Source organism: Gadus macrocephalus, chromosome 14 (assembly GCF_031168955.1).
Source record: "Gadus macrocephalus chromosome 14, ASM3116895v1".
Classification (NCBI taxonomy): domain Eukaryota; kingdom Metazoa; phylum Chordata; class Actinopteri; order Gadiformes; family Gadidae; genus Gadus; species Gadus macrocephalus.
In genome coordinates this window covers 6634345-6659621 of record NC_082395.1, presented here as the reverse complement: position 1 = coordinate 6659621, position 25277 = coordinate 6634345, and the positions used below count along the sequence as shown (strand labels likewise).

The 25277-nt window shown below is 45.8% G+C and overlaps 1 protein-coding gene across 1 annotated transcript in view; it reads left to right on the top strand.

Moving 5' to 3' along the window:
* The window catches only part of galnt2 (UDP-N-acetyl-alpha-D-galactosamine:polypeptide N-acetylgalactosaminyltransferase 2), a 35094-nt gene extending 10073 nt beyond the window's left edge, over positions 1-25021 (top strand). Inside the window, 15 exon segments of the mRNA XM_060071755.1 lie at positions 6473-6557; positions 8530-8683; positions 10099-10197; positions 10354-10421; positions 10528-10593; positions 10944-11065; positions 12492-12579; positions 12826-12913; positions 14053-14156; positions 16224-16350; positions 17881-17973; positions 18638-18721; positions 19126-19252; positions 19923-20042; positions 20280-25021. Of these exon segments, the coding sequence (XP_059927738.1) occupies positions 6473-6557; positions 8530-8683; positions 10099-10197; positions 10354-10421; positions 10528-10593; positions 10944-11065; positions 12492-12579; positions 12826-12913; positions 14053-14156; positions 16224-16350; positions 17881-17973; positions 18638-18721; positions 19126-19252; positions 19923-20042; positions 20280-20435 (1581 nt within the window). The 3' untranslated portion in view covers positions 20436-25021.
* Positions 25022-25277: the final 256 nt, after the last annotated feature.

The following is a 25277-nucleotide window of genomic DNA, read 5'->3' as shown; positions in this document are numbered from 1 at the left end:
AAAGCACTACACTGCAGCATAGCATGCAGGCAATAGCCCGACACCACGTCCATCCATCCCTCATTACGCAGGCACGTGAGGTGCATGTCTCGCATGGTTTCCAGCGGTCTACGTATCATTTAGTGTTTACTCATCTCTGGGTCCTCATAAATCTCCATTATTTTCACGATACATACTAGGAGACTTATCCAACCAGTTGAAATTGGTTAAGTCAGCATCCTTTTTCACCTACTTTGCATATAAATTGCTTGTGATGTTTGTTAATTGTCACGCATTAAAAACAAATCTGTGATTTCCCATTAAGAAAAGTCATTAAGAAATACTACCAACTGGAATAACAGTCCTTTGGTAGGCAATATAAAGGTAGACCTCAGAAATTTTAAACGAGTTATAAAAAAGCCTTATACAAGTCTGATTTGCATGATGTACACTATAATTCAAGGTCCACACAAAATATGTATTTGTAGATTCAGCCGCAGGTATGCTGTGTTTTTTAACAACTCCCGTTCTGTCACAGGCGACACGCCGTTACACATTTAACCACTGCTCTGCTCCCAGCGGTATCTAATCTACACATGCCGGAAGTTTGGCTTGAAACGCACGCGCACACGCACGCACACACGCACAAACTCCTTGGTTTTCTCCTTGTATGGAAAAGAAAATATTTATATGTTGCATAATTTGTTGGACTTTCACACTAGACTCCGGTTGGATGAGGTCATGCTATGGCACTGGGTACTGCAGTAGCAGCTATCCCTTTACTAACACTGAGCTCATTGTCCATGAAATCCCTTCTGCTGATTTACATGTGCGTTAGAATAATTTTTTTTAACCTTAACAGCGTGTGTGTGAGATACACCGTCATCTGAAATCAACCTTTCTGTTCTTATGTTTATTTTGTTACTGGCCTGCAGCTTAAACCTGCACCTAAGTCGAGCCTGAATAATCGCTGTTGTTGGCATGTAGGGACAGAACCCTTACTGTTATGGGGGAGGGAGTCATCAAAGGCGGAGAGAAGACCGGGTGAGGAGCCAGAGAGGAAGCCTCTGATGAAAGAGCTTTGATAACTTGAGTGGGTATTTGAAGATCCCGATTCCCCAGCAGGGCAGTCTTTTTGCCACCTCCTCACCCTCGTTTTTACCCCCTTTTGCCTCTTCTGTCCCTTCACTTCTCCTGCTCCTTTTGCACCTCCTCTCCCACCCAGGAGTGACCTACTTCTCTCTCTCTCTCTCTCTCTCTCTCTCTCTCTCTCTCTCTCTCTCTCTCTCTCTCTCTCTCTCTCTCTCTCTCTCTCTCTCTCTCTCTCTCTCTCTCTCTCTCTCTCTCTCTCTCTCTCTCTCTCTCTCTCTCTCTCTCTGAGACATATAATGATGATTCAGCACTTCTTTTTCAGTCTCTCTCTGTTTCTCTACCTCCCCTCCTTCTACCTCTTCTCCTGGGTGTCTGCTGTCCATCCCTCTTTCATCATTGATGATCCCCTGTGAGACACACACACCCCGCCCCTGCCTGGTATGAGTTTATAGGGCCCTGGGTCTCTCTCTTAAGAGTTCACCCTGCTCGCCATTTTTTGTTTGTGAGGCTCGTCAGCTTTAAAAGGCAGGCATTACACTGCGGTGCCTCTCTTCCTCTCTTTACTGCCTACTCCTCTTCCTCCTCCCCCCTAGCTCCTCGAACGCTGTCCGCTTCTTCCTCACAATCGACAGTGCATGGAGAGGCCTTGTTGCTCATGCATTGAGCTCAAGTCACACCAGTAGCTAGGAGGTGCATTGGGTTTCTAGTCGGGGCACATTCCTGCTCTTACTAGTCCGACTGCCAAGTGAAAGTGAAGGTTTCTAACTAATGTTTAATGGGAAGTGAGAGTGCACTGGTCATTATTAGTAAGAATCTAAACGTAATAGCGCTTGGTATACCAGTCGATGACCCCAGATTACATTTGTCAAGTGCACAGGTTTTCTCAATGGAAAATATTGTATTCGTCAGCTGTTCACCTCGATCTACTTGGAAAGGTTCTTGGCCATTCTCCTAATCAAATCCTTGAGACTAGCTGGTGTGTGTGTGTGTGTGTGTGTGTGTGTGTGTGTGTGTGTGTGTGTGTGTGTGCAAATAAAGGGCAGATGGGATTTCTCATCTTTCTCACGCTGCAAGCCTGTCTCATTTTTTGTAGCCAAACCATGACGCATAAAAACGTCCAACCGTCCCAGTTGGTAAAAACACATGTAATTAGAGGAGCTAATGAGGATATCCGGCCCCGCTGAGACCGCACCGGTGAGCATGCATATCGTTCGGTCGTAGGGGAGTTTGAGTGGGATGATCATTTTTTTCTTGCATGGACGTAAGAATATAAACCGACTGTTTACATTTAACACGTGGCTTTAGGTGAGGGAAGGCATGCAGGCAGCTGATACGTGTGTGAGGTCACACCTACATCAATACAGTACACATACCCACATCAAAACACATCGACGATGTTCAAATGTGCTGTCTCAATTTTCAGATGGTAAAATGTATGTGCAACAGATGACGAAATGATTTGCAATCCGAACCAAATCGTGCAGAATGAATCTAGCAATGTTTGAGTTTGACTCATGCTAGTGAGTACAAATGCCGCCGGGATGGGCTGTGTTTGTGCAGTGCACTGTATGACGATGATTCATCAATCTGTCCTTTGTACCTTGATCAAAATGTACACTAATTTAAATCTCTCATTTGCTTGCTGCAGAAAACTTTTTTTAGCCGTTCAAACTGAAAGAATTGATGAAAGAAATGTCTCATCGTGTCTGTTTCATTTAAATTTATAAGGCCAATGCGCATTGATGATAGAATGAGTCATTTCTAGTTTGCTAAGTTTGCTAAGTTACCCTATGTCTTGTTTGTTTTTTCTTCAAAGGTCACTGATGGTAAAAATAGACTGCTTATTCAATGCTTCTTTGATGTGAGGGATTCAAATTTAGAGGGATTTTAACAACTTTCTCTTCTGTTTGGATTTTGTTGAAGTTGAACCCATTTGCTCTGCCATGGCCCACAGCAACAGCAGCACCATAACATTGAATGTCAACGCAAACGATTTGGCAAACCATGGTACTACTTGACACAGATCTGCATTCAATTCACAATCCACTAATGGGGGAGAACTGACTCCAACAGGCCGGAGGATCTTTTCGCACCATAACTGATACGATGGCAATGGAACCCAGCCTTTTTACACACCAAAATCCTGCCCCTGCTTTTCTTTGTGTGTGTGGCAATTGTAGTGCGTTGTCTGTAATCCATGAATGACAGGAAATGAGGTTATTTTGGTTATCACAACGTGTGGCTTGGTCTTCAAAGCCAGTGTCGGGGATGCATAACAGGGAGGCTGTTCTCGTTGTGGTTCAGAGCATGTAAATACTCCTGCCAAGGCTCTGGCTCTTGGTCCCTGGTCGCTACACGGTGGCCTTCCACCGGACCCTCAAGATGGGTTCTCTCAACCTCTCCCCGAAGCCTAGTCTTTGCATCTTGCAGTTCTGCTTATTGCTCAACTCTTGACTTCTGGGATCAGATAGCATTCTTCGATGCATCGCGAGCCTCGCTAGAACGATTCTGTCTCGATGCAGATAAATTAATAATCTAAAATGAAATGAGAAAAAATCGATTTCTTATTATTTATTTTTTCCCTGCTGCAACATTCTGTTCGCCAGAGAGGGATAATTGTAATTGTAATTGTAATTTTAAAATCATTGAATTTATCTTCAGTGTGTATTGGCCAATCTGATTAGTCTTGACACGATTGCGATTCAGCCTATGCATAGCATGCGTGCAAACTCACAGCCAGACATAAGAACTCCTAATTCAAGAGCAGCTTTTCCTTTAATGACATAGAAAAGAAAGATTAGAAATAAAATAAAACTGAAACCTATTTTTTGCATGCTTCCATATTGTGTTACAATGCAAGCTGCATTGATTATTGCATTGTTCATAGAAAGTCATATTTGTGACAAAAGCTTTCTCTCTTATGAAATATTAGATAAGTTAATTAATCTGTTGATGTCTTTAACGATCATCACAAAAGTAGGAAGTGCAAACTCTGAGTAGCAAACCCAGATGTATATATATATTTTTGAAAATCACGCATGGAAATGTACATAAAAAAAATTGTTGCATCGATAATCGCTTCAGAATCGAATCGTTGACCTCACAATCGGAATCGAATCGTGAGGTGCCAAGAGATTCCCACCCCTAATTAGAATGCTTGCAAGCTCTCAGAGACTTGGACGCATACTGCTAAACTAAAATACGGTACACAAGTACTTTCATCACAGTTTATAAACCCTCAGTGCTCATGTTACTCTTAATGGCAGTGAGGCGTGTTTGTGTGTGGGTGTTTTAATTTGAGTTGTATATATTGGGACCTAAAAGTTTCCAAGGAAGACAATTTTGAGATGAGCTAATTTTATAATTTTCCCCTGTGAATCAGACTCTCGGAGTGGGCTGTCGGTAATTTCTCGTCTGCGGTCTGCCGACCGGTGTACTGCGTATTATGCACGCTCTAGAATTGTAACAAACTTGAATTTTTTAAGAACCTTCACATGACCGACAGACTTCCATGTGACAAGAATAAAGGGCGGGGGAGAAGGGGTGAATCGGAGGCGAGCAGAGGTTGTCAACAGACAGAGCACGCAGGAAGGACCATGAAAAGAAGAGATGTTTCTGTCTTTTGTATGTGTGTGTCAGACATATTTTCCAGTCACTTGAGCTCCATGGCTCTCCTCTCCCTACCCATTGCCTGGCGAAATCCTTCAATGGATTAAGAGAGAAAAGAGCAACCCTCCTTTTGCCCGTCCCTAGATCGTACCGCGCGTTCTTTAACCACCAGTTGTGAGAAACTTAGAGTAAGTGATAGTCACAAAAATGAATAATTGTGGCACGAGAAGGCCAGCAAAGGAATGTGCCGCCTTCATCAAAAGCGAAACAAGTTGCACGATGATCGCGCTCAGGGGGTTTGAACGGCGACCCACCCCTCCAAGCTGCGTATCAAAGCGGGGGGGATCCAGTAGATGGCGTCGGCCAGGAGGACGCTGTCCGTTTACAGCAGTGTCCCTGGTGTGGTGGTGTTGTCTCAGGAGAGTTTGGGGTTGGTTAGGGTGGAGTAGAAGCTGGATGGGCGCCAAAGTAGGAATATGGGAATCACGTATGAATACAGCGAAGAAATGGAAGGATACAGTTAGTTTGAGGTTGAGGTTTATGTTTACGTTGAGTCATCTCGCAGACCCTTTTATCCCATGTGATTGCCGGGAATTTTGGAGGCATGTAGTGGTTGTTGAGCTGCCCTATCTTTCTGCCCTCGTCTGTGTCACTGTTTCTACCCGGTCTCTTTGTTTGAATTTGGCCCATTTGTTATATCTTACAAACCAAACACCACTCTAAACCTTCTATGGTTATCAAACCTAGACCATAATAAACGGCTTGCTCCACACATAATTCAAGAGAATTTCCCCCAAAATAAAGTACTACATTGCTGTGATACATTTGCAGGAGAGCTAATATTTATTCAAACTGTACTTGAAAGTTAATTTCCTCAACATTTTGGCTCGCTGACTTCTCGCCGTTTCTTAAAACATTAAACAGACGGGAGAATCTTCATTCTGAACCAGGAGGGCCCCTACTTTGAGGCACCGGGGATTTCATGCGATGGCAGAAGAGCTGCTCCACCTTAGTCTTGCACGCATGCTGTGTTTCACTCCTCCGTCCACTGAATTAGATGAACTTGCATGAATCACTGTACTGTACAAGGTGTGCTCTGTCCTCCACATGTCCTGAAGCTGTCTGAAAACGAATAAGGCCTACATGTTTCACGTGGATGCGTGCGATCTGAACGGCTTATTAGTCGGTGTGAATGGCTGGTTGATCAGAAAAGCACCACACACTCACTCCATTGTTTCATCAAGGATATTTTGAGCATTTCCAAAAACAACTCGCTCAATATCGTCTTTTTGGAGCCTGTTCACAAAATATTTGAGTGATTGGTAAAAGTATGGGTCTGAGTAACCACCAGTGTTGGTTCGTTGGTCCTGGAAGACAATGGATGAGATAATAAATAAACAGAGGACATTTATGATTACATAGAGGAACTTTTCAGTTTCCTGCTTTGATGACAGCTTTGATTAAGTTGTACAGTATCTTCCTGTATAAAGGAGACTCGCCCTCTCTCTCTCGCTCTCTTTCTCTTTCTCTATCTTTCTCTCTCTTTCTTTCTTTCTTTTTTTCTTTCTTTCTCTCTCCTCTATCTTGTTTTCTTTCTTTCGCTTTCTTTCTTTTTTTGTTTTGTGTTAAATAGTTTTGGAGCGGCTGGCTCCAAAAACACCCAAAAAAAATGAAAAAATAATTGTCTCAGTCACATCGGATCAGCTCGTAGATATGTGCATCTCCTCTGCTCGGGTATGACTTTTGATGTGTGTGCTCACAATGTCTCTCTTGTGTTCTGTTGTTGTGGCAGGATGACTGGGGCAGCAACGACTCCTCCAGCCACAGGCAGGCTGGCAACTCTGAAGACAAGGCGAGTCAGGAGACTCTACCTCCAGGTCAGATAGAACGCTCTTCATTCTATTGTGTCATTCACACTTTACTGCTCGTTTTTGTCTGTGTAACCATGACCACCTCCTGACTCCACATGTAAATCCTGCCCATTATGCCATTAAGTCTCCTTAACTCCTTAATTGAGCTTAGTCATAAAGCTCAATTCCCCACAATGCATCTTGCATTGTGGTTTGCAAGCGTTTTGCACACTGTCTAAAATCTGCCCACTCATCATGGCACACACCCGGAGACCTATTTTGTGGTGGGAGATGACGCCTCCTCCCACCCTCAACCCTGCCGCGGTGTAATTACCTAGCGGGGGGACGACGTGTTCCTGCTTGTCTCAGGTAATGCCTGGGACACTCGGGACTGCAACCCTGTCGGCACGTAACGCCTTTACCCCGTGAGTTTCCCTCCGTGCGCCACGTGAAGAGGCTTGAATGCTGTGGTTCAGGCGGGCCGCTTCTCCGCTGGGCTAACCGAAGCACCGCATCGGAGTGGTTTACCAGTCTGACAGCCCGGAGGAGTGAACCCTGGACCTCAAATGGGAGAACAACAGCTGTGGTCACAGATGACGAACACCTCCGAGCACTCCGCTCACTGGGCCTCCATGACTGGCCTCTTAACCATGCCCCATGGACTCCGTAGTTCTCACCGTGTGCTGTGCATGATCTTAATGGCGGTGTTTTATCTGAATAGAAAGGGTAGCCCACTAGCCAGCGCTCTATGATCACGGGTATTATTTACAGGACCGTGGCCGGGATAGAGAGGTAGGGCTAAGGGTTGTTCGACTCCCAAACCAAAGTCCCTGCCTTCGATTCCCATCGTCTGCAGTACATCTGCCTCCTTCAGCAAAGAGCCCAGCACCTACCTGCCGATTCTGAATTCACTGTACGTTCCTTTTAAATGCGAGCGTCGGCTTAAATCAGTTATTAGCAAATAAGGAACAGGAAGAGCTCGAAGCACAAGCTTGAAGGCTAACTAGGATCTGAGGATACGTTTAAGGAAATCTTGCTGTAATCAAAATTTGATTTCCCACCCGGCGGGGGCACACATCTTGTGGGATCAGACATTAGGATGGGATCGATACGTGGGTGCTCCTCCTTGCATCGTTCATCAAGGACATCACACGCTTATTCAACAGTGTCTCGAAGGCATGCTGGGAATCACAGACGGATAGATGAGCCTCTCACATCATTAGCATGCTAGACATGTTCGCTCATTTGTGCTACTGCACAGACACACACTGTGTGTGTCTCTCCTTTTTCCCTCCTCCCTGTCTGTCTCTTGTTTCCTCGGCTCCAACGCAGCTATCCATGCTAAACGATGGCATAATCTCACGTCACCATGTGCTCGACAAAACTCATTAGCATAGCAGCTGCACGAGGCACTGCAGCTAATTAGTGCCATTGTTATACACACACACACACACACACACACACACACACACACACACACACACACACACACACACACACACACACACACACACACACACACACACACACACACACACACACACACTCCATGTCTGTACTATTTATGCGTTTTGTTCCTGGGCAGATAGTGACAAACTGTGAAATTGAACTTTTTTCCTCTGGTAATCCAATTGTGTGTGTGAACACTGTAGTGCTATAAATTACACTTCTGCCTGTTTCATGTCTTATCTCATGAGTTGGTGACATTTTACTGTATCTTTATAATTGGCTGTAGTCAAGAATGATTTGTTCAAAAGTTCAAAAGCTTTATTTGTCCCACAGGTTGCCATATTAGAAAATTGTCTTTGAATGAAGGCAGTCTCATAGTGGTTGTTGTTGTCCTTTCATTGTATAGCCGTATATTTCAAATTTCTGCATCAGCATTGCTCTAGTATTGCATCTAAATAGGTTGTTTCATCATTGGCCCCTCATTTCTATATATACCAACAGTTTACAACCAACTTAACGTGTGTGTGTGTGTGTGTGTGTGTGTGTACAGGTAAGGTCCGCTGGCAGGACTTTGACCAGGACCTGTATGTGGGGGCCACGGTGGTGCGGCCAGGCCAGGACCCCTACGCCAGGAACAAGTTCAACCAGCTGGAGAGCGACAAGCTCCGCATGGACCGGGCCGTACCGGACACCCGGCACGACAAGTCAGTCTTCCACCCCCCAAAGTGTGGTTTTCTGTTTGGTTTCCCGGAGGACGAATTAATTGTCTGTTCCATGTGTTAAAACTGTGAGGACGGCGGGTTGGAGCCTCGGCGTTTGTTTTTCATCCCATGTTGATGAGGAACTGGATTTGCTTGAGGGGAGGAAAGTGCCTCAAGTGTCAAGACGAATGTAAAGCGGCTCCAGGGATGTCTGACTCTTCACAGTTTGGAAACTAACCATTTTTGTAAATTCCTTTTTCTATAGTCATTGGCAAACTGTTGAACTGTGTAGACGTTCAAATATATTTTAGTCAGTTGTTTCTTATGTTTGCCTATGGATTCTCCCTGTTGATACCAATCTCCTGGATCAAGTGACTCCATGGACCCGGCCTTTTGCCGGGATATTTAACACTTAAGAGAACTACACACACGTTATTACCAACTCTAGTACAAACTAACATAAGAGGTCAAGCACTATCTGGGTTCGGTCTAAATGTTAAGCAGGGTTTTGGGAAAACTGTTAAAGAACATTAGTTTAGAGCAAATTAGATGTACTCTGTCTAGTAGGAGCTGGTATATATAAAGAGGGAGCCTAAATGTGCAGATATATGTTGGCTCTCAGGGGGAAAAACAAAGCCTTTGGCGCAAATCAAAGTTTCATTAAAGAAAATATATAATGAACTTTGACCTGGCTTTGAAACTTTGTTCTTCTTATTGGCTTTCCCGGGATATTATGCTGCCAATAGCATAGCCCCATCTCATCTCACAATTGAAAATCAATGGAATCTGACAGTTTGTCATTGATGCAGTAGTCCTCTTGTAATAAAATACATTATCACAAGTTGGTCTTTACAAGGCTAGTGCCTACTTCCTCACTTCCCTTCTGCTATTGATACAGCACCAATGTTGTATTGACGGTAGCCTTGTTGAACAGAGTAGGCTCTTAGTAAACACGGTGTGGGTGTGTGTGTGTGTGTCTTGACATTATGTGGAGACCATGACACTATGTCGAGACCATATATTCGATAAAAAAACACTTGAGACAAGTGGTTTTATCGAATCACAATTTTCTCCTAGTCTCTCCTTTCCTTGCGTCATTACACAATGACAGCGCTCTTTTCTTCAATTGCCTTTTTGCCTGGTCATTTTCCAATCTACCCACACTCACCATTGTCCAGGATGTACTGACTCCTGTTGGCTGCGTTCATGTAAACTCTGGAATCTATAACTTTATGCATCTCATGTGTCTGAGTCTGAGTCTGAGCGTGTGCGTGCGTGCCTGCAAATCTCCATTTCCTGTGGGTCTGTCTTGGCTAGTTTACTATTTTCCTAGAGGTTTATCACAGTCTCCGAGATGATTGTTGCATCATTCTTCGCTCATTTGCCGTCTCTAAAAGTGTGTGTGTGTGTTTCCGTAGCTGTAAGCACAGCAAGTGGAAGTCTGAGCTGCCGGCGTCCAGTGTGGTCATCACCTTCCACAACGAGGCTCGATCCGCCCTGCTGCGGACCATCGTCAGGTAGGCCCCCCCCCCCCCCCCCCCCACCAACACATCCCCCCGCCTCCTCCACGCACCCTGTCGGACCTCCACGTTGACCCCTCTGTCTCTGCTCGTTTTCCTGCCGCTCTTTGTGGGTGCCTGGTGGGCGGGATGACCGACCTGGCTCCTCCACAGCGTGCTGAAGAAGAGCCCCGTCCACTTGGTGAAGGAGATCATCCTGGTGGATGATTACAGTGACAACCGTGAGTGGTGCAATGGACCTTGGAGAGAGATGGACAAAAACACATCGGCTCGTAATAGACGCGGAGGCTGTTGCTATGGTGTAACGTGTGTGTGTGTGTTATCCAGCTGAGGACGGAGCGCTGCTGGGGAAGATGGAGAAGGTGCGCGTGTTGAGAAATGACCGCAGGGAAGGTAGGTCTCTCTCTCTCTCTCTCTCTCTCTCTCTCTCTCTCTCTCTCTCTCTCTCTCTCTCTCTCTCTCTCTCTCTCTCTCTCTCTCTCTCTCTCTCTCTCTCTCTCTCTCTCTCTCTCTCTCTCTCTCTCTCTCTCTCTCTCTCTCTCTCTCTCTCTCTCTCTCTCTCTCTCTCTCTCTCTCTCTCTCTCTCTCTCTCTCTCTCTCTCTCTCTCTCTCTCTCTCGTGTGTGTTTGTCCACGCGTGTTTTTTGGAATCCTGTTGCCATAGTGATGCTCAGGATAGCAGTCTGTGTGCGGCTGAGTGGTGGGAGGGGGTTAACGGTGTCTGTCGGGGGGGGGGGCTCCCAGGTCTGATGCGTTCCCGGGTGCGAGGCGCGGACGCGGCCACCGCCTCAGTGCTCACCTTCCTGGACTCCCACTGTGAATGCAACGACCACTGGCTCGAGCCCCTGCTGGAGAGGGTGGCTGAGGTACGCACGATTGTGTTTGCAGCACTGTCAAATTCCTTGCAACACACTCACTCACTTGTGCACGCACACACAACTAATGGAGCAAAGATGGAAATGACATAATACAGATGGATGAGCAGATTGCAGCCCTGTAATAAAGTATGAGACATTGTTGCAATGATCGAGGGGAATGCGGCCCTGCTCCAGGTGATGCTCTGCTCTGGTAATGACCCACACACATGCTCACACGCACACTCGCTAACGCACACGCGCTCATGCACATGCACCCAAACATGCAATGAAATCCCCTGAGACGATCCTCAGGGATTTCAACAATGCACCGTTTAGGGCAGCCTTGCCATATATGGATTGCATGTATCATGTTATGCTTTCAGAGTGCTTCACACTGTCTTAAGAAGTGTTTCCACATGTGTTCCTGGGGTCTTTTTTATGCATGGGCCTTGTGAGCAGAAACCACAGCACACTGCTGCAATCAGAGCAGCTTGGAAAGCGCGTGTGTGTGTGTGTGTGTGTGTGTGTGTGTGTGTGTGTGTGTGTGTGTGTGTGTGTGTGTGTGTGTGTGTGTGTGTGTGTGTGTGTGTGTGTGTGTGTGTGTGGAATGCAGTGTCTAGAGCACAGCCATCAACGGACCATTCCTTCGTCTATGCCAAGACCAAAACGCCTGTCACTTTTCACATACAAAATACCAAAGAAATACGGTGATGTCAGCATAATCTTGAGGCTGTCCTTTCAAGTAGATCTAGCTCTTCTTCTACATATCCAACTCCAGAATGCTATATGTATCTTGTGCCTGAGGCTTAGTGTTAGAATCTGTTATCTTTACTAGTATGGACGGCCCAGCAAAACATTTATTAAAAATAAAACGCTTCTTGGTAAACATCTGCAAATGCTCAGTCTACCTCCAATCTTGTCAGTGATCCTCGAAAAACTACAAAAGTACCTTTTGGAGGCTTTGCCGGTCTCACACAAGGCCTCTTTGTTCCACGCAACAAAGGCAGCTCCCACCCTGACCGAAGGGTGCGTCTGCTTCATGATGCCAGCTCATGCATATTGTGCAACTCTTGAAATCCCTTTGCAGTCCCCTCTTTTCAATCAGCTGAAGTGGAAGCTGTGCAAGTTCAATGCGTTTTTAAATGTACAAGTGACTTGGTAATAAGCAGTTAAAGCGGGATGGTCTAATCTTCTATGTTTAACGTCAACAATCTCGGGCACTGATACAGTTTGGCCCGGTTTGTTTTGAGACGGGGCTCAGTTTGGGTCAGATCCAAGGATGGGAAGTGTGATTAGTAGTCATAATGTTTTAACAAGTTTGGCTCACACGAGGTACAGGAATGTGACTCCCAGTGTGTCTAAAAGCCCATGCTGTTCCCTCTCCCTCATGCTCCCTCATATCTTTGATTATCGTCTCTCGTTTCGACCCGTTCAGGACAAGACGAGGGTGGTGTCGCCCATCATCGACGTCATCAACATGGACAACTTTCAGTACGTGGGAGCCTCGGCCGATTTGAAAGGAGGTAAGGAACCCTGGTGTATATTCCTTAAGCATGGGCAAGCGTGCACACATGATTTACCAGACATCAAGATACAAACGAACCAACGCACACATCCAGTACTACAGTTTGGAGAAAGGTGTGCAGCAGTAACTGGCTGTTTGTGTTGCATGCTTCTTTTTGGATCATTTTTCAGAGAATTTAGTTTGTAAAGACTCAATTGGAAATGTTTAGTGCTGTCGTGTTCGTGACTTACTGCTGGTTCTGCAGGATTTGACTGGAACCTGGTGTTCAAGTGGGACTACATGACCCCGGAGCAGAGGAGAGCCAGACAAAGCAACCCCATTGCCCCCATCAAGTAGGACTCGCACACTCACTTACTCAGTCCACTCTCCCAATCACTTGTATGCTACTCCCTCACTCACTCACACACAGTCCACTCACACAATCACTGACATGCAACTCCCTTACTCACTCACTCAATCCCGTGTATGCTACTCCCACGCTCCGTCACACAGTCCACTCCCCCAATCACGTATACTGTATGCTACTCACTAGGGGTGTGACGATACACTCAGCTCGCGAGACGAGACGAGACACGATATTGGGTTCACGAGAACGAGACGAGATTTTAAGAAAACTACAATGACAAATTATATGACTGGACCAACAGACTTTTATTTAACCAAGTCACGCATGCATTTTGAAATGTTCTATTATAACTCTTTACATGCATGAAATTAAAACTAAAACTAAAATGTATAAAAGTTATAAAACTTTTTTTCAATTGCAAACAATATTATGTGCAAAAACAAATCAAAGTACCCAAAATGTACTTTGATTAAAGGTATTTGTTTTCGCGGTTATTCAGCCTCTTCTTCTCCTCCGGAAAAACACGACCGCATTGCATTGTGGTATACGGGAGTAACATGTAGGCTACATCGTATGTACACTCAAATTTTGGGTATTTTAAGTGCACTATATTGTGCATGAAATTAACCACTGAGAATTCGAACACCACTACAAAATGGCGAGCACCCTAAATAGTACACTATATCCGTGATAGGGAACGATTTCGAACACAGCTTATGGCTGCTTTCGATGCTTCCCCTGCTTCCCCTCCTTCTCCTCCTCTTCTTTTCCTTCTCCTTCTTTAGGTTCTGGCAGGCTAGATGTAGCAAAGGCGCATTACTGCCCCCACAGGCGACAAATAGAAGTTTGGATAAATCACAAATCTCGCGAGACCGATTTTTAACGCGACGGGTAACATCGTCAAGTTTAATCTCGCGGCACGAGATCTCGTCACACCCCTACTACTCACTCACTCACTCACTCACTGCCTTACTGACACACGCCACAGCCCATGCCCCCCCCCACACTCCCTCACTCCTAGCATCATGCGCCCTTGCCCACGATTCCCCTGCACTTGCTCCTAAAACTTCTAACAATCCCGGTTCTCCCTCCTCATTCGTGTTCTCTGTCTTCTGCCCCCACCAGGACGCCGATGATCGCGGGCGGGCTGTTTGTGATGGATAAGGACTATTTTGAGCTGCTGGGGAAGTATGACATGATGATGGACGTGTGGGGCGGAGAAAACCTGGGTGAGTGGTGTGCTGGCGGTGGGACACATCTGCTAAACATCCCCTTTAACGACGGGTTACCAACCGCGACGTATGCAGACTCTGAAGTCGACGGTGCAGACGTGTGGAGACATGGGAGTGTGCTTCCGTGTGGCTCAGTGGTGATGTTGGACCCTATGTTGTGGGGCTGAAACCCCAATGATTCTAATCCCAGCCCGTCTGAAAATGTCCAGTCGTTTTTCACTTTTATTCAGGCTTCATCCCAGCTGTTTGGGGAGGCTGATGGGCTCCATGTAAGCACCGTCTGGAAGGAGACAAAGGATCAATCTACAGATTCTCCCCATGGATATACAAGATGTATTGCCCTATCAAGCCTATGTCTTCCATGTCTCACTTTCCCTTCGCTAGTAGCCCTACGTAATAATGCGGTGCAGATGTAACGAGAAGTACATCTTATATTTGGGCTTAGCCTCTTTTAAAGGTCACATCCTAGAAGCGCCCCTGGCTTGGGCGCCACAGTCGCTCAGCAATGTCTGCACTTGATCCACTCTCCTCCACACACACACACGCACACGCACACGCACACGCACACACACACACACACACACGCGCGCGCACGCACATGCACATGCACACGCACACTATCACCGGACTCTCCTCCCCAGAGTCCTGCGATAGCAGCAGGGATTTGATCCCCTCTCCTTCACCACTGAGCCTACCGATGGAAGCAGGGACTTGATCCCTTGTCCACCCCAGAGTCTAGCGATATCAGCAGGGACTTGATCCCCTCTGCTCCATGGCTGGGCCTAGCGATGGAGGCAGGGACGTGATCCCTTGCCCACCCCAGAGTCCAGCGATGGAAGCAGGGTCTTGATCCCTTGCCCACCCCAGAGTCCAGTAATGGAAGCAGGGTCTTGATCCCTTGCCCACCCCAGAGTCTAGCAATAGCATTAGAGAACTGATCCCCTCCCCTCCACCCCAGAATCTAGCGATTGCAGCAGGGTGCGTCATCTGCATCTGCAGTGCTCTCCCTCAACAAGACCTTCTCACGAAGATGTCGGGATCAATATTAATGCACAGGAATAACTATTATTCAACCATGGTCGCGATTGTTAGAATCCGTTGACCAAATGTGCACTGAATCAATTATAGTATCGGTATCTCATTTATTTGTTCACATGTTTTGTTTTGCAGAACTATGATCCTCCCGTCTAGACAGACTTTTACATGACTATAGGATTTATTAGGATAATTTATCTCTTGCCCATCGCCTGACCAAGAAAGCAGAATCAAAGGGAAACGCGTGACGACACAAACCGGATTTCACAGACGTTAAAACAAATCCAGCATAATGATATACATATAGTGAATTAAAACACACCAGCCTTAACGACCAAACTTGTTACTCGCAGCAGCTTGGGTTAAGGAACCTGTGTTTGGTGCTAAATGAACGTGTAACCACAGCTGAGAAGGGCACTAGGTGGAGCTGCTGCTGTCATCGTCCACAGAGAATCCTGCAGCACGGTCAAACACAAATGAAGACAAAGGGTCGGTGATGAAAACCCCGGTTTAAAAAGAGCGGAACCATAGTCCATCAAGGATTTAAATGGGCCGCTGTTTTTTGTGTCGAGTTAACAGCTGGCTTGTCATTTGTGCGTCAGCACTCGTGGCAGGATGGATTGGTTTATTCTCTCGATCCTAGACGTAGGAAGTAATAGATCCTGTCCTTGAGGCATAGGGTCCAACATCAGACCCCCGCATATCCAAACACTGACATTTCACAATGTTTGGCCGGTAAAATGAGTCAAGCAATGATGACACACTGGTGTGTGTGTGTGTGTGTGTGTGTGTGTGTGTGTGTGTGTGTGTGTGTGTGTGTGTGTGTGTGTGTGTGTGTGTGTGTGTGTGTGTGTGTGTGTGTGTGTGTGTGTGTGTGTGTGTGTGTGTGTGTGTGTGTGAACCTTGGTCATGCAGAAATTGTTTGTAAATTGTAGTCAATTCAATTTTGATTGCCTGTATATCGGTGGATTCCGCAATTAAGTAAGTTTAAAATAACGGATGGTCTCCTTGTGTTGGTTTGGGCTCCAGAGATCTCGTTCCGAGTGTGGCAGTGCGGCGGCAGCCTGGAGATCATCCCCTGCAGTCGGGTGGGCCACGTCTTCAGGAAGCAGCATCCGTACACCTTCCCCGGGGGCAGCGGGACGGTGTTCGCCAGGTAACACACACACACACACACACGCACACCCACATGCGCACAAACACGCGCATGTGCAGTGCACACACGTGCACACGCATGTACGTGTGCACACACGCGCGCACAGACAGAAACACCCACAAACAGACAGACAGACAGATACGCTCAAACAGTGTTAAAGATTTTCTGTACACAAGTTCCATGGCAACATTCAGAAATATTACTAAATATGGTAATGTGTGAGGTTGGATGTTGTTTGAACGTGACATATTTCAAACCTCTACTTCTGTCTACAGCATTTTCCAGTGTTTACTCTGGCTAACAGTGACTAGTATAGTGAGCTGTTTTGGAAGTTTCCATTCGGCCTTTTTGTATAATTCAAGTTTTCAATTATGTGACAAATTATAATGTGGGACACTGCCATCAACAGGGGTAGACATTAACATTGTGGTTTTTGGTCCCTGCGCTTAAACAACACAGATTATGTTTGACTCAAATGAAATGCAATAATCAACGCACAACTCACCAACTTCAGCCATTCATCCTCTGACCGCGGTGTGCTCCCCCTTGTGGTCAAATGCATGTATTACATGTGTTTGAAAGTCTAAAAACAAGGAGGTAATTATAGAACTAATGATCTTTTATACAGCTGTAATGTTGTAAGATGCCCACGGTTCCTCCTACACAAGATGTAAGGCTCCAAGCGTTCCTTGGGTGGATTTCATAGCTCTCCGAAGCCCTCTTGGGTTCAACCAGCCCCTTCCTCTTTGTCGATGTAAGCGCATTGAGACACTCTTAGACACAGTTGTCTCCAGGCGTAAGGCACAGTTTGAGGATTATTGGCTGCTTATATAGATGTGTGAACATTGTGAGAGGAGAGTATTACTACAAGTCATTTCGGTGAATGGGTTACCATAGTAACTGGGTATTTCTGTCCTTCAAGCCCTTGCCAACGCGACAGACTGCTCTTCCCCACACCTGGCTGTGGACTTCCGCGTGGTTAGCTTGGGAATGACAATGGAGCGAAGCATGAATTGTGTGATGTCATGGGAGAGGCTGCCAGGCACGAGTGTGCCAACGTCCCATAACGTGAAAGATGTCCTACTGTGTGTGATGTGTTCGTCCATACTTACCCTGTGTTGTTTGGTATCTGTGTCAGTCTTGCCTCTCTCTTGGAACATGGCATACAAAGAGACGGAAGGAGGGCGATGGGGAGAGCAGTCGGTTTAGTTTTCTAACAACGCGCACAGAGGTTTTCTTTCTTCTCAAAGCGGGCAGCCTTGACTCCAACTATCCAGTTAAACAGTATTCTGTTGCAATGACTCACGTTGCAGACGTAAACATATCAGTTAACACACCTTCTTAACGCTCAATGACTCCTTTCTTACCTTCCCCTTCCTTCCTTCCTTCCTTCCTTCCTTCCTTCCTTCCTTCCTTCCTTCCTTCCTTCCTTCCTTCCTTCCTTCCTTCCTTCCTTCCCCCCTTCCACCCTCCCTCCCTCCCTTCCCTCCCCACTACCTGGCCTCCCCCCCTCCTTCCTGCCCCATGTAGGAACACGAGGAGGGCTGCAGAGGTGTGGATGGACGAGTTCAAAAACTTCTACTACGCTGCAGTCCCGTCCGCCAGGAACGTGCCGTACGGCAAGTAAGTAGCCTCGCTTGAACCGCACTCTGAAGACACAGAACACTGTTATGTCCCGGGGGAGCGGAGAGCTCTGTTCCCTCATTGGTATAGGGGGGTTATTGTTAAAGAATGACGGATTGTTAGGGTTAGGGTCCTGATCACAGCGAACCGGGTTTGATTCCTACGTGTAGGCCTTCGCTTGCATGTCCTCCCCTCTCTCCCATGCCTTCCAGTCTATCTCACTCTCAACACACAAAATCTATCTCACTCTCACACCACCAAAAAAATAAAATAGAAAGAATGACGTACTGTTGATTCACGCATGGATGGAGAAGGAACAGGGGGCGGACGCCTTTCACTTCACTTTCTCAGAGAGCCAGGGAGTTTTAATACTGGCTTCTCACCTTTCGGCTTGTTTGACAGCCAAAATTCGGCCCCTGCCCACTCCAAAGTTTAGGCTCAACGACACTGGAGCAATAGGCATACATTATCTGACGCTTTATTTCTCTTTATGTAGAACATGATCTATATAAACCTTTATCTCGCTCGCATGCACACCCGTTATCAGACGGTCGAGTTCGGCTGTGAATCGGCCACTCAAATTGAAGTGTGTTGTAAATTATCTCTATTATTGTCTCCCTTCAATTTCGCTCTCTCTCCGTCTCTCTGTCTTTGTTTCTCCCAGTATCCAGAGTCGCTTGGAGATGAAGAAGAGACTGTCCTGTAAACCATTCAAATGGTACCTGGAGAATGTCTATCCAGAACTACGGTGAGACCTGAATGCATTTAAATAGCTTCATTAACATGTTAGCAGGAGTTAAAACATCATTCATTACAGTCCAATATCTATCTGGAACATCAGTTAAAGTTAAAGAAATGTGTATGTAAAAGGGGTTATGTAGAATTCTAATAAATTAACAGAACTTCTATGACAGGATGGGTTGGCCACATACAACTTGTAACTCATATTTATAGTCTGTAGAGCAGTGATTGATTTTGATTGACATCAGCTCGTAATAGACGCGGAGGCTGTTGCTATGGTGTAACGTGTGTGTGTGTGTGTGTGTGTGTGTGTGTGTGTGTGTGTGTGTGTGTGTGTGTGTGTGTGTGTGTGTGTGTGTGTGTGTGTGTGTGTGTGTGTGTGTGTGTGTGTGTGTGTGTGTGTGTGTGTAGGGTGCCTGACCATCAGGATATTGCCTTTGGAGCCCTACAACAGGGTGGGAACTGCCTGGACACCCTCGGCCATTTTGCTGATGGGGTGGTGGGGGTCTATGAGTGCCACAATGCGGGAGGCAACCAGGTAGCTTACCACGGCAACACACACAGGTCAGCCAATCAGATCCCTGTTCCACTGTCACCAGGGCACTCACCGGCGGTGGAAGGGATATTAAAGAGATTTAAAAGAGAAGAGGACAACTGGGCGATTATGTGACATATAACCAGGCCTGTACTAAAAAAAACACTGCGTGGAGTACATTACTTTTAGCATTATAACAACCCTGGCAGCAGCTATTGAAGGACTGAAGGGGATTCTCGCACTGGGTCGAACCGAATTACAAACTGTTTTGTTTTTAATGAAGCCACTCAAGCTGCTGCTGCTGCCTCCAAGTCTGCTCCGAATCCGGGAGCTCCGCCTCTTTATCCATCGCAATAACCGCCGCCGCCGTGCCAGTGTCCCGTCAGATCGGTTTCACTTCAGTGTGGTCGTCCGGCAATCCGGAGCAGCTTAAGTCCTTGGCTTCCTTCTGAAAAGAAAGTGTCGAGCACTACACCTTTTGGACAAAAGTGTGTGTGGTGTGTGGTGTGTGAATGGCTAAGGGATCTGGATGAACCGCAGGGGCGCTGGGAGTGGGCTTAGTGGCTGCACGAGCTGCTTTAGACGAACCGCTGACGAGAGATATTATGCAATGTTATGCAAGTGTATCCCCATTGGCGCACGTACCCAAGTACCTCTTTTCCTCTCCCTGTAGGAGTGGGCCCTCACCAAGGATAAGTCTGTCAAACACATGGACCTCTGCCTGACCGTGGTGGACCGGACCGCTGGGTCCCTTATCAAGCTGCAGGGCTGCAGGGAAAACGACAGCAGACAGGTGAATGAACCCACTGAATAAACATGGGCAGTAAGCCAATATAGACGTACACACACGCACGCTAACCCCATGCCCGCACCATTACTTATATCACCGATACAGCGTTTGTTCTTGGGAGTTTGTCCTTCTGCGGTCTCCTTTTTTAAAACCAACCTGGTGCCCCTTTCTTTTTCTTCCTCCTCCTCCTCCTCCTCCTCCTTCCTCCTCCTTCCTCCTCTTCTTCGGGGGGGTTCTCAGAAATGGGAGCAGATCGAGTCCAACTCCAAGTTGCGCCACGTGGGCAGCAACGTGTGCCTGGACAGCCGCTCGGCCCGCGCGGGGGGGCTCACCGTGGAGGTCTGCAGCCCCAGCCTCAACCAGCAGTGGAAGTTCACGCTCAACCTGCAGTCGTAAACCCCACCCACCCCCACGCCCACTCCCACCCTGGGGCCGGTGGTGGGGAGGGTGGGGGGGGGGGGGGATGGCTACGGATGGTGGCCTTGTGACGGACTTCCGGGTATACAACAGCGGAAGGGGAGAGGCGCGACGCGGAGGGAAGAGAGGAGGAGGAGGAGGAGGAGGAGGAAGTGGATGTAGAGACGTGCAGAGAGACCGCAGACGGATAAACGGACAATCTTCCCTCTTCCTTCTCTTTCTCGTTCGACGACCCCTGCCCCTCACTGGGAGCCGGGTGTGCAGGTCAGGGGTCGCGGGGGGGGGGGTGGGGGGGCATGAATTGTGTATGTTCAGAGGATGGACGACGATGACGATGGTGGTGGTGGTGGTGGTGGTGATGAAGGTAGTATGGGACATGCTTTCCATCTAAACCACGTACCTAAAGGTTATTCTCGACGGTCACCCAATCAAGGGAAACACAAACAACAAACAAACAAAATCAATGCTGGTGAGAGTGAGAGAGACGGAAGCTCGTTTGAACGCTTTTACTTTTGATTCATTCCGACTTTCAGCATTTTTTTTTCACGTTTTCACGTTTCTGTCATTTCATATTCTTCATACGATTCCACCGAGCATTTATGTTCCTCTTTCAACATGTATTTTAATGACCGATATTCCCCACCAGGGGGCTTTTACTTTCTTCTCCGCTCGGCCAGACTCTCTCTCCTGGGTTTGTGATTTAGCTGATATGTGCTCGTGGTTTTGTTGAGTTTTTAAGTTGACGTTTGATGCTGCTGTCGTGAAAAAGAGAGAAAGGGACTCACCGTGCACAGAGCTCTTTCGTTTCCCACAGGGTCACCGAGGTGGCCGACTGTCCAGCAGAGAACGCATTCATTTACACGCAAGGCACGAGATGGGAGCGACGAATTTCCTGTTCATTAATTGGTTTTGATAGTTTTTTTTATATTCGTGAAGGTCCTGTCTCTGTGAGAAGGGTGCGGTGTCAAAGGGTCAAACAGCCAGGGACCTTTCTGAAGTGTGTGTGTGTGTGTGTGTGTGTGTGTGTGTGTGTGTGTGTGTGTGTGTGTGTGTGTGTGTGTGTGTGTGTGTGTGTGTGTGTGTGTGTGTGTGTGTGTGTGTGTGTGTGTGTGTGTGTGTGGTCCAAAGGTTGCTTCAGTAACTCCACTTCTCTGCTCTATTTTAACGCCAACATAGGAATCCTTGTCTGTCACTCAACTGTCGTTATTATTCATTTGGTCTGCAGAAACAACCAAGCTCTAATTTCATTTTCCTCCCTACGTGTGTAGGAAATGCATCTGTTGTATTCCAGCTAAACTGTAGAATAATCAAGTGACAGAATACCGTTTTATTTATTGACCTTATGCCCTCCTTGTGCAAAGTTTTTCCTTTGTATTTTCTTGTGTTGTTCTGACAGGACTTGGTAATCAAATGCCATATGCTTTTGAATTGGTGGTCGGGGAGTAAAAGCTATGCCTAATTTACTCTTCTTTACAGAAACAATATATAGGCTGCTCCATATTATTAACAATATCACAAACTGCTGGGTAGCTGGTGATCATTTGGCTCAAATATTAAGTTATAACATGTTTCACAAACAACTTGAATACCATGTACCATTAGCATGTTATTTACATTATAAATCAAAGATCATTCCCACTTAAAGCCCCACACATTTCTTTGGAGGTCCAGTAAGACAGTATATGGTCTGTCTGATCTTTCTATGAGTTGATAATGTTGAGTTCATCTAGTACATAAAAGACTGGTTACCTCTGTCTCCTCCGGTGGGTGTTATTGTGTCACAACAGGTCGGGTGTGTCCTTAATGTTGAACAGGATATCTCTGCTGCCACACTCCAAAGTGAAGCCAGAGGAAATTCTCTTGTTGGGATGGCAGTAGATTTGGGAATCAGCTTTGATTGGTTTTATAGCCAAATGGTAGCATTAAGGCACTTACTGTTTGTGTGTGTGACATCAATTCTAGATCTTACATTTATATCTGGGTGAAAGCGACTGAATTCATTTGTATTTAGTTTCCAACAGAGATGAAGATCCTGACTTATTTTAACCATGCCATATTTGTTCTGTCCAGAGCCTATACAGTTTACTTCTGTATTTCAGCCTGTAAGTTTTAACCTCTTTGCTTTATCAACGTATCCAACCTCAAGATGAAAATATGGATACAACAGTTATGCCTGTGGACCAATTTAATTTGAAGTTTAATTATGCAGAAAATACTGGCAATTATATTAGCAGCCATCATATTTCTTCCAAGTGATATTTGAGATGGAAGATGAGTATTCAATTATCCCAATTAATTATTTTGTTGGTTATTTGAATTGTTTAAACGAGTGAATAGACGGATGGAAAAGGTGTGATTTCTAAAAATGTGCCACTGGTCGGATGGGAATGTAAAGCGTCTCAAAACCTACTTGATGGACTACAATTCCCAGCTGCCCTCATTTTAATTTGTTATGAGGGGGGGGTTAAAAGCACTGGACAAGAGCATCCTCCTACAACGTGTATGGACCAGATGAGATCTGTTAACATGTCTCGGGAGTAACCTCTTCGGGATCTTCCTTTCAACGCTCAGTACTTCACATTCCTTGTTGGTTGTGTAAAGTATCACCGCCCTCTTAATGTGGGTTCATGATGGGGTACTCCGAAGGGACCGCAGCCTCACAGTTTGAGCCACTCTGAACTCAGTATTCCCCTTGACCCATGTCCACACATACTGTGCTGGCCCTATACTGCGGGTAGCGTAACGCGGCTGTCTTCGAATGAATGTGTCCCACCCTACCATCTGACATGTAGGCTAGCAGGACCAGAAGCTGTGGTACAACACGATCGCAGGAAGAAAGTCTTGAGTAAAAGAGGCGGCCGCTCGACGCTACCTGGTGAAACATATCGCTGTTGACGTTTACCGTGACTGTTCATTTATCTTGTTTTGTTTCTGGGTCCCCTTTTCTGTTCCTTTTCATTTGTTCTTGACCTGTCACGTTAAAAACAGCAGAGGAAAGCAGGACACGATCCAAGCAGTGTTTTAACGTTATCCCGCTAGCCGCCGTTTGGCCAAACAATACTTGATATGCCTTATTAATTAGTCTTACTTTTCACACAGACCCGACATTGCAACACTGGGATGGTTTGCAACCCTTAACGCATTTCTTAAACGTTTATTGATTGTTTGATGAGGAAATTTGATTCATTCAATGAATGCTTACATACTTCGTAAACTGTCACCATGATGAAAAGTGTTTTCATTTATTTGCTAATTGAATATCCAATCTTGTCTGCTTGCATCGAAATTCAAAATCAATCTGCGGGGCCGTGGGAATGCTTCATGTAAAATATTGTTTAAAGCCTTTTCAAATAGTCTTATTGTTTATATGTTTTTATATTAAGACACAAAAAGAGAAGTCAGTACAACATCAAGTCCATTACTTCATTTTAATCAAATGATGAAATGTTTACATCTCTAGCACAATGTGCCAAAGGGTTTTCGTTTTCTTTTTCGGCTGGTCTTCTGAGAGGTAGCTCAAGGGAGGTCAAATAATTTGTAATGTTGCAACAACATGCAGATGTTCTGAAACGGTCCATGTGAATCTACTGTTACGGCTGACCTTTAGGAAATGGTCTGTCCTATTGTCCCTCTCCTCTCTTCTTCCTGAAGGTCATGGACCAGTAAGGGGCCTTTCTTACTCTGCTGTCATCTTACAGTGGCTCAGATGTATACATTTGTAGGCAGCCTTGTTTGATTTCAATTCATTGTGATTTTTTTTTAATTTTATTTAGCTCACTGTCTTATCCATACAACATTTTAGCAGAAATTCAGAGGCTGAACAAAGTGTTCTGCATAAACCAATTCCTCTTTACCTCCGAGCCAGATATTATTCTTCCTCTCTCACTGTTCTTAGAGACGGGCCATAGTCGATCTGGCTTATGAAAGCGCATCCCTCAAATCATGTATGCCTACCGTGTGCAAATAAATTGCTGCTTCTGATGTAACGATAAATTAGGCAAGAAACAACAGCCGCGCAACGTGCACTCCTCATGGGTTGACACGTCACCTTTATACCTGATACCAACGTCGCATTCAAAGCCTTGTGCACATTCGCTTGCTCTAAACATGTCCCCCCCCCCCTTTTTTTTTTCCTTTGTTTTTTGTTTAGCAAGTGATTGTAGCGTATGAGCTTTGCAGACAAGTACATAGACGCAGACAGTTTGTCGGATCTACCAGCCAAACATTTACAACAGCGACGTGCGCATTGAACAAACGGGTAATTTATTGGGTTTTTCTAAGAGGATGTGGCTTAACTGAATGATGTGACTATAGGGGGACGGTGTTGGGTATGTCTAGGTAAACGACATGTAAAGTGTATATGTTTGTGTATATATGAATATATATAAACATGCGTCGGGGGGTGTGTGTACAGGATGTACATACACAATGTACTCAACCGAGGTTCCTAGGCTTGACCTGGGACTGTACAGCTCTTCTGGGATTTGTTTTATAGATTGGGGCAGGAATACAACTTTGAATGAGACGAATAAATGATTAACTTAAATAAATACATTTATATAAAAGTGTTTGTCTGTCTTAACAACCGTTTGACCTGGCCATTGAGTAAGCTAGTCTATGCTTAAAGTGCTTAATGTCAATTAATCTGAGTTTACAAACTTTAAATAAGTCATCAAAAGCAGTTACAAGTTGCCAAATATAAATTATTTTAGAGTGCTCTTAGTAGGCCTACATAGCTTGTCAAAATGGATCAACGTTCCATTGATAGTTATCGCGTTCATGTATATTTATAGCTTTATTAATGTCAATATAAGGTCACAT